Consider the following 9,506-nt stretch of genomic DNA (forward strand, 5'->3'; position numbering starts at 1 on the left):
CCAGCCTCCCTCTCACGTTACACCCTATTTATAACATCCCCTCCGCCGGCTCCCCTCGTTCTGCAGTTCCTAGGAACCTCCTCCTGCTCCCAGCCTCGAGCTCCAGTGCCCTGCTCCTCCCGACATCCGAGAGGCTCTGCCGCTGCCGCTCTGTCCCGGTGTTTATCCTGCACGGCCTGGCAAGCGGCCGCACGCTCCGGATTACCACAGGACACCCGCTTCCAAAATACTTTTCTACTTTGACTGTTTCAATTTCCACGGACAAAAGGTTTTCTGGGTTTGTGGAGAGGGAGACTTGAGAAGCATCTTGGATATGTGCTGGTGATCTTTCTTGGTTTCTTCTCTTTTTTGGTTTGGTTGTTTTAGTAGCTTCACCCTTTCCTCCCTCGCCCCTCTCACCTTTGCCGGAGGGTCGGTGTGTTTGCATGCGATGGATCACACGCTGTTCGGCTGCCTGCGGAGCCCCCACGCCCCGGCACAGGCCCTCCACCCCGCCTTCACCCAGTCGCCCCTGACTCTGCACGGGCGCTCGGACCACGTCTCCTACCCCGACCTGGCCTCCTCGTCCTCCTCCTCCTCCACCTCCTCACCGGCGCCCTGCATCATCTCCAGCTACCCGGTGGACGACGGCCTGTTCCCCGGGCAGCACCACCACCACCACCACCACCCCCACCCACACTCACACCGCGGCCACCTGCCCTCCCATCAGCATCACCACCAGCCTCAGCACCATGCGTCCTGGCACATCCCACAGATGCCTTCACCTGGCGCCACCACGCGCCACAACCTGTGCCACCCGCTCTCCCTCTCGTCCCACGACAGCGGGCCCACCCCCCCGGACCTGGGCCACCCTGGTGGGCCCAGCATGTGTGCCAGCACTCCCAGTCTGGGCAGTGGCAGCACCCCCACAGGGGCCTCCTGTGTGCCGGCAGACTTTGGCAGACAGACTCTGTCACCTGCTGAGGCCGAGAAGAGGAACAGCAAGAGGAAAAGTGACAGTTCAGGTAAGAACATTGATTCTCCTTCAGGGTTTAAAAACTGGAACCATCCTGAAGGCAGAGATTTTAATCCTCTGACATTTCTTCATGCAAATATTATCAACACCATGTCCAGCGTGTCTCTGCTCAGCCTGCTAGATAAACATCATCACGTAAATATCAGCGTGAGAAGAAATTCCGAGCAGAGCTCAAGAACAACACACACATCTGTACGTGTCATTCAGAATCTCTCAGCAGTTTGTAAACTGAGGCGAGTTCCTGCAGCTGTGATAGATAAACACAGAACTCTCTGAAAGGCAGTTTGTAGGTGTTGGCCGCGGCCGAGGACGAGTGAAGCAGCCGGACCGAGGACCGAGAGGGCTCGCCCGGCTGAACCGGTTTGAGAGACTCACATCTGGTTTGAGGAGAGACTCTCTTCACGGAGCAGAGAACGAGAAGCACAGTAAAGAATTAATGTCACGGATTGTAAAAGACTAAAACCCCCCCCCCCCCCCCCCCCCGACTGACGCAGCAACTTTTTACTTGTCCAAATCTCACCAGTTAAAATAAATCACGTCAGGTTTAAAACTAAAATGAAAGAATGAGAAAAAATAATGAATCAAATGAAGTCACATTTTACATTTCAGAGTTTAGTACAAGTTTATAAAAACTCAACATAATACAAAATGTAATTAACTCATTTAACAAACTTCTGTAAACAGTTTTTTCATGGAATATGAATTATTTAATTTTCCAAAATTAATATTCCGGCACATTTGTCTAAAATGGATTTAAATTTAAAAGTCACAGACATTTATTACACAGTTTTGCTTTCACAGATATTATCTAAAGACAAACTGTGTTGGACAAAGTTAAAACCACTTGTTAGTAAATTAGTGACTTTACGACTGAAGGTGGCTGCAGATGTTTTGACATTAATCTTTTATAACATCTGGACCGTTTTTTAAAGATAATCCATAAATAGAGCAGCTGCTTTAAATTCTCAACACAGGAACACACACAGAATTGTACATAACCTCTATATAATTAATAATAAACATACAATAAGATGAGTCTCTCTTCTTCAGGACTGCACTCAAACAGGTAACACAACCTGTTGACCCGCAACACATTTACAACGCGGCCGTCACCACATGAATCAATCACAACGTGACAAACCGCTGGGCTCGGGTCACCGGAGTTCTCTCAGGGAACGTGATATTAGCGAGAGTTCTTAGTTTTCCATGGAAAGTGCGCTCACCGCTCTCCCCCCTGTCCATTTGAGGACCGCGGGGCCGTCAGTCGTGATCCTGTCGCCTTTTAAAGACCTCGAGTGTCACCTGCACTCGACAACACACTCCTACGACTCACCGGGGGGTTGTGGTCATCGCAGGGAGATTGTGTGTTTGTAATTATTTAGGTTATAATATAAAAGAAAGTGTAGAAATCATCGAAACTCACAGATTTTGACTCTACACTGACTCTTTTTGTAGTTTCACAGCTCCGTTTGTGCTCAGTGTCATTTTATCCTCATGCAAATTGTTGCAACAACATATTAAATCCACAGATTTAAACACACCACCTCCTATTTCCTGTCCTGCTTCGTCAAATCCCTTGGAAACCGAGCCTCGGCCTCTAGATCCCACTTCCCCTGCAACAATAGTTGGTGCACACTCATTACATGAGCGCTGCCTCCTCCGCTGCACGCTGACACCAATCAGCCTGATTATCGGGGCTAACGAGGCTGCCGACTCCATCAGCTGTCTAAATATCACACCGCTGCCACTCGAGTGAGATACAGCCCCGATCGGGTTTCACCATCTGGACCAGGAACTTCAGCGAAACCTGAATTTAGATATACAGGAATAATAACAGAAAACCCGAGAGCTCATTTCCATGCTGGGTTCACCCCCTCGTTTTTTTTTGCTCAAATATGAAGCGTCTCAGATTTCCGCCTCTAACACTTGGTTGTGATTGTTTCCTTGAGGAAAGGCCACGGGGTCGGTTCATGAATCATGAGGTGAGCCACCTCCTCGGGATTCTGGGAGGCCGGTTTCTGGGGAACCTGTTGATTTTTTTGTGTTTGTGGCCGAGCAGCGGGAGCCTGTGGAGTGTCTGCTCGCCGGCTTCCTGGGTTAAATGTGCGTCGGGTACAGAGCCGTCGAGGGAGTGGTCGCTCTTTAACAAGCCTCTGGATTCTCTGGATTCTCTGGAACAATAAAAGGTGCCTGACGTCTCATTTTGTTGAGGCGTTGTTGTAAAGAAGGAGGCGTGAGCTTCTGAGGTTCTGTGTTGAAGCAGTTCACTTGGTTCTTAATGAGCTGCTGTGATGTTATTTTACCCAAAAACACAGAAGGAAACAAAACCACCGGCTAATTGTTCAACACAACACAAACACCAAGTCAACGTAGACACAAAAAGAATTGTGATGGTCCTTCTCACACTGAACCCGGCTCCTAAACCACGTGCACTGTCTGCGTGCACGTAGCTTTCTCATATTGTTCCTCTCTTTCTTGTGGCGAGATGAAAGTTACGGCGGGGCCCTAATTGCTGCGGTGTCGCGGCCGTGTCATAAAAACCCGCCGCTGGGTTTTTTAACTCCAGGCCTGTTGGTCTGAAGCAGCTGGTTGTGTTATTCTTTTATTTCTCTTTACACGACGTCTGTGTTTACCAGAGAGCGAGCGGGTAAATACGTCTGAGGCCCGGCATCACTCAGCCTCACAGTGTTTTCAGCGCCCGGGTTCGAAATTACAGGGAGGGAGAGGCCAGGTCGGGGGGGCTGGAGAGGGGGGGGGGGGGGAGCCCAGGACACAGGCTGTGGGTCAAGCAAAGACCTGTTTCATTTCATCAAGCTGATGTGGGAGTTTATAAATCTGTTTGTGTTTGTCCCTCGGCTCTAAGAACGGTGCTTTTACAAATGTAACTTTTGTAGAGCAGTTTGAGTTCCCCCCCCCCCCCCCCCCCCCCCCGCGTCTTCTCTCCTCGGCGTCCCAAAGGAGTAATTTCACCCTGGAAAACAAAACACAGTTAATTAGAAGGAAGATCCACTTTCTGGCAGAGAAGCAGGACAAACCGGGGTCCCTCCGGTCCAGTGGGATGTGGGGGGGGGGGGGGGGGGGGGGGGGATCTTGGGTGATGTGACGTGGCTTCTCACCGTCTCTGCGTCTGGCCGCGAGCTGCAGGATGATTCACAGTTTGGATTAACACACGCTGCTGCAGATCAGAGCTGCTGATGAGTTCACATGCAAACGAGAGGAAAACCTCAGAGTCTGAACACAATAGGAAAGTTTGTGAGGGTAAATGAACCTCACGGGTTTTCTCCAGAGGGTTGAGGGGGAAATACCAAAAGAAGAAGTATTTTGTGGGGCAAAGAGATAAAGTGGAGCTGACACTTTTTATTTAGTTTTTATTCCCATATCTGTTTCTCACATTTTCTTTTAGATAAAATATTAGAATAATAGAAAAGTCCCTTTCTTTTTTATTTGTTGCACATATGTAGTATTTCATATTTTCTTATTTTAATCAAAGGGATCAAACATGCTACATGCTTTCTTTAATATTACTTAGTTCTATTTTATTTATACATGCATGAAGTTTTTAAAGCCTGTTCCTGAAATTTCCCAATCGCGATTAGAGGAATTATTGTTTTCCTTTCTTTCTAGAAACTGCATATTAATGGAGAATTAAAAAGTTGCATAAAGGAAATAACAGAAAATACTTTCTAGCCGTGATATTTTCTTGCAGGTTTGAGAGTAAAAACTGATCCTGCACCAGTTTCTGTTCAAATCTTCAGAAATCAAGTTGCAGCAGCAGATTCCTTAAAGACGAAGACAAATTAAATCCATGTTGTAAAAGTCGGCTTATTGTGAGAGCACAGCTGCCACAGTCACACACACACACACTCACACACACACACTCACACACACACACACACTCACACACACACACACACACACACACACACACACACACACGTGCAGCCACTCGCGAGTCCTTCCAGCCACTTAAAGTGTTCATAAACAATGACTGAACAATAAAGTGTGAGTGACAGCTCCCATCGGTTCTCTTACCTCGCTCCTTTCTTCCCCTGCTGACTCGCACCTGCCACATAACATTTGCATTAAGTTTTATTTTTTTTGTGGGAGTGTGAGTTGCACATAAATCTCGTGTGTGAGTGGAACAGAACCCTGTGTGGTGTTTGGTTTCAGAGTCCCAGGACGGGAATTACAAGTCAGACGTGAGCAGCAAGCCCAGGAAGGAGAGGACGGCGTTCACCAAGGAGCAGATCCGAGAGCTGGAGGCCGAGTTCGCCCACCACAACTACCTGACCCGGCTCCGGCGCTACGAGATCGCCGTGAACCTGGACCTCACCGAGAGACAAGTAGGTTCCCGCTGCTCGGCCCCCCCTCAGGGTTCTGACCCGGTCCAGCCCTCACGTCAGCACAGTGAGGCCATGTTGTGAAAACAGAGGTGGCTCCTGTGTTTTCCTAAAGTTTGGCCGTTGGGCTCCAGATGTGGCCGTGTGACGGGACTAGGGCGTTCCAGATGTTCGTGTCTATTCTTTTTCAGCCGGGGGCCACAGTCAAAACAGGGAGAGAGGGGCCTGGAGGGAAGTGCTGTCTAGCAAGTCACTTCCTCTCGCCCACTGTACCCTGCGAGCAGAGGAAAAATAAAGTCGGGTCGGTTGCTGTAAAACACAGACACATGAATAACAGGAGAGCGGTGGTCGGGGGGGGAAGGAAACGCTCGTACAGTTCCCTGTTGTTCCCTGTTGTTCCCTGTTGTTCCCTGTTGTTCCCTGTTGTTCCCTGTTGTTCCCTGACACCCGAGTGGAAGCTGTAAGTCATAAGCAGCTGACACCTCTGATGACAAAAAAAGAAGCTGATGAACTCACGTGAATCCTCTGACGGACGGTTTTTGATTTGTGCAGCTTATATCATCACCGGTGGCACCGTTCCATTTAGCTCCGGGGCCCCAGACTTTTTTTTAATGTGCATTGACTGGGAACAGCAGAATGGAACAGAGCCGGCTGTTCCTTCTACCTGCTGCTCCTGTAATGCCTCATTAAAACGTCCGGGAAGGTCCAAGACCAAATGAAAAGAACTGGAATGATAAATTCAACAATATAAAGAAATTAAAGTACAATATAATACAGCAAAAAATACAAATAGTGTCAGATATCATCAAATAAATTAAATTAACTCAGGTTTATGGACCTTGAGTTTATGTAAATTATAAATGATTGTTCCTTTCCCTGTTTTCCTTCAGTAAAATGCATCACGTCTGATATTAGAACATTTTCATCATCTGACTCCAGCCACTGTAAACTATCGATGAAAATGTAAATCCCGGTTTTTATATTTTAAATTTTAACAATAAACTATTGTAAATAAATATAAATAAAAATAAACCCAAATAAATCCAAATATATTGAAGATATACATTTTTAGGCAAAATATAAATATATTTTCTGCAGTGCTTAGGTAAAATAAAAGTTGATATTGATCCATGAGTCCGTGAAACCCACATATCAGATGATATTATCATTCAACTGATATATTGATGGGGCTCCAGTGTTTATCATTGTGGCCACACGTGATAGAACTGCCCAGGACGTCCACCGGTGGTTCGATGCCGAGTTCTCCCAGTGAGTGAAACCATCTGCAGGTGCGTTTTTAACGGCCTCTCAAACTAAAATGAGCCGTAACCTGCTCGGTCACATTTAGCAGCGAAGAAACTGAAATGAAGAGTGAGAAACACATCGAGTGTGTCAGGAAAACTTCTGCTTTCGCTTAGCGTCACAAAAAAAAAGCCCCCGTCCACAGAACTCCACCTCGACCGGCTCCCAGGCCGCGGCCATAAATCCGTCTGTGGCACCGAGCGGCACAAACCGGCGTGAAGCGTCTCCGGCTCAGCAAACGCAACTCGTGTGTGACCTCGGCTTTTGTGTCGCGGAAAATCTACAGCGGGAGATAGTGAGGTAAAAAATTGGCATTCCAATCAGCGTGCGCCTGACGGGTGTTTTATGGAACCACAGGCCGTGACGAGCTGGAGCCGATTCAAAGATGGCAGAGGTGGAGCCGGGGGCCATGAGCCTAGGAAAGAGAAAAGGGAATTGAAGTTTATGAGTGAAGTTTCCCCAGTAAACCCACGTTTTCAGATTAATAAATATTTCAATCAAAACCAGGTTAAATTCGGGTTAAACCTTTAAATTACATATAACTTCCTATTTAAAAAGAAATTACCCGTGACATCACCTTTTCACCTGATGTGACCGAGTGTCAATCAGCTGCTCTGTTAGTCCCGCCTCCTGAGGGTCAAACGACCCGTTTCAAATCAGAGCATCAGTCCTGCTCACCTGTCAGAGGTCAGGGGTCTCAGGAAGCGATGTTGTGTTTTAAACGGGAGGATCACATGTTCGGTTCCACATCAGAACACCCCCCCCCCCCCCATCTACTGCTCCCAGAAAAGGGCCGGAGGCGTGTGAGGAATCCGAGGTGACACTCGGCCCGGCGTACGCCCCTGACGCGCAACACAAACGTTTGTGCTGTCAACTGACTTCCTGTGCCATGTGACCACTTGGGCCCCCCCCCCCTCGGACCGACGCTCCCCCCCCAAAAATAAACCCACCTCGCCCTGCGTGACAGCGGGTGAGCTCGCCCCCCCCCCCCCCCCCCCCAGGTGCACGTGTCAACACTCCGAGAGCCTCTGCTGCTTCTTGACGTGCAAACTGTTTTAAGCAACAGCTTAATCATCAGTCTGAGAGACGCAAATACGGCCGAGGCTGTTGAGTCAGGGAAACTCAGGTAGAGGCCAAGTGGCAGATGGAATGGAATGAGGTCACAGGAGAGAGAGAGAGAGAGAGAGAGAGAGAGAGAGAGAGAGAGAGAGAGAGAGAGAGAGAGAGAGAGAGCTGCCAAACTCCGGGTCGAGCACTGAGGCCTCGTCCCTGCTCCTTGATTATTTCTGTGCACGACCGTGAATCTGACTTTCCTTCTGTGCCCTCTGACCCGCAGGTGAAGGTGTGGTTCCAGAACAGGAGGATGAAGTGGAAACGGGTGAAGGGCGGCCAGCAGGGGGCGGCGGCCCGAGAGAAAGAACTGGGGAACGTGAAAAAGGGAACTTTGCTGCCGTCCGAGTTCTCCGGCATCGCGGCGCTCCACCACTCGACGGACTCCTTAGCCAATGAGGACAGTCACGACAGCGACCAGAGCTCCGAGCACGCCCACTTGTGATGCAGCCCCCCCCCCCCCCCCCCCCCTCTGACCCCTCCCCCTCTAACCCTACGAGTACAGGCCCCGCCCCCTGCCTCAGGACTGCTGTTAGCTGATCGGCCATCGTCCTACAACGATGCTAAACAAGTGTACCGGTGGACAGACGGAGGACGTGTAGGTTAAATGTATATTTCAAGAGCTGAGCACGTCAAAGCAAGATGGTGAAATATAAAAAAAATACACATTGGTTATAAGTTTCATTGATAAAACTATAAAAAAAAACATGATTTACTATACGGGACTTTTTGGAAAACGTATATCCAGTCAAACTGTTGTAAACATTCCATGTTGCGTGCTGTCAGAGGCGCAGGCTGCACCTCCTTCAGTTCCTGCTGTGTAAAAATGTAAAGTACCATGTGATTGATCAAATCAAGTAGCGGGAGATGAAATTTGCCGAGCTAATATAAGTGATCTGTAAATACTTCTCAGTATTGTCTTATAGCCACGCAGGAATAAACACTGACGCTTCTTTTACTCCACACGTTTCTACCTGGTGAAGACATTTTTGTAAACAAAACCTGAAAACCTGAAATACTTATCAAACCTTTTCAGTGACAGTTGCAAATTGAATAAAATTTAACCAGTGGAAAATGGAATATTTCTTATGATTTTCCTTTGCGTGTGCACCTCCGTGGGAACCCGGGCTGATGGACGTGTGTGAAATGAATTAAACATCACGGCAGAAAGCCGGTGATGGCGTCGCGTGTTGAAATTCACCTTTGCCTCGGGCTAAGGTCACGACTCCTGCCAAGACTCGGGGAGCGAACCCGCAAAAGGATCGTGTTCCCTTACAGAATCCAGTGGAAGATAATTTCACCAGTGGATCTCGTCTTTCACCACTTTGTGATTGTGCATTCTAATTCGTGCAGGAGGTCACATGACGTGACATGTGCGGCTTGTCTTTTTTTCATCGTTCTTTTCCCCCGAAGCAAATCCGTGGGATGAATGTGATCCTTTCTTTTTCTGCGTTGCAACTGTTAAAGTATTCAGAAGTATTCAGGACACTCAGCTCTCCCACTGGTTCGTGAAACACCACAGAATATAAACTACATGTTGTTAAACGCTCATTTTCAAAAAGTAAATCTGGCCTGAAACTGTTAATTTGTGCGTTTTAATTGATCTTTTTTTAAATGTCTCATGATTCTATGGTGACTTAACTGCCTGATCATGAGGCATCATCCTCTGATGGAAATTCACAGTTCAATGACCGTTACCATCGAAGCACAATGCTAAGATTAAATCAGGTTTTGACCTT

At 48.0% G+C, this 9,506-nt stretch overlaps 1 protein-coding gene across 1 annotated transcript; it reads left to right on the plus strand.

Moving 5' to 3' along the window:
* The first annotated feature begins 430 nt into the window (after nucleotides 1-430).
* Nucleotides 431-8,212, plus strand: meox2a (mesenchyme homeobox 2a). Its single transcript, XM_053433118.1, has 3 exons — nucleotides 431-1,004; nucleotides 5,186-5,358; nucleotides 7,994-8,212. The coding sequence occupies exons 1-3, from the start codon at nucleotides 431-433 to the stop codon at nucleotides 8,210-8,212; spliced, it is 966 nt and encodes a 321-aa protein (XP_053289093.1).
* The last annotated feature ends 1,294 nt before the right edge of the window (nucleotides 8,213-9,506 follow it).

The sequence above is a fragment of the Pleuronectes platessa genome, chromosome 10 (genome assembly GCF_947347685.1).
Source record: "Pleuronectes platessa chromosome 10, fPlePla1.1, whole genome shotgun sequence".
NCBI classification, from domain to species: Eukaryota; Metazoa; Chordata; class Actinopteri; order Pleuronectiformes; family Pleuronectidae; genus Pleuronectes; species Pleuronectes platessa.

Coding starts and splice junctions, on each gene's coding strand:
- meox2a (XM_053433118.1), top strand. CDS start 431: ATGGATCACACGCTGTTCGGCTGCCTGCGGAGCCCCCACGCCCCGGCA. Junction 1,005..5,185: donor GAGGAAAAGTGACAGTTCAG/GTAAGAACATTG, acceptor GTTTGGTTTCAG/AGTCCCAGGACGGGAATTAC. Junction 5,359..7,993: donor TGGACCTCACCGAGAGACAA/GTAGGTTCCCGC, acceptor TCTGACCCGCAG/GTGAAGGTGTGGTTCCAGAA.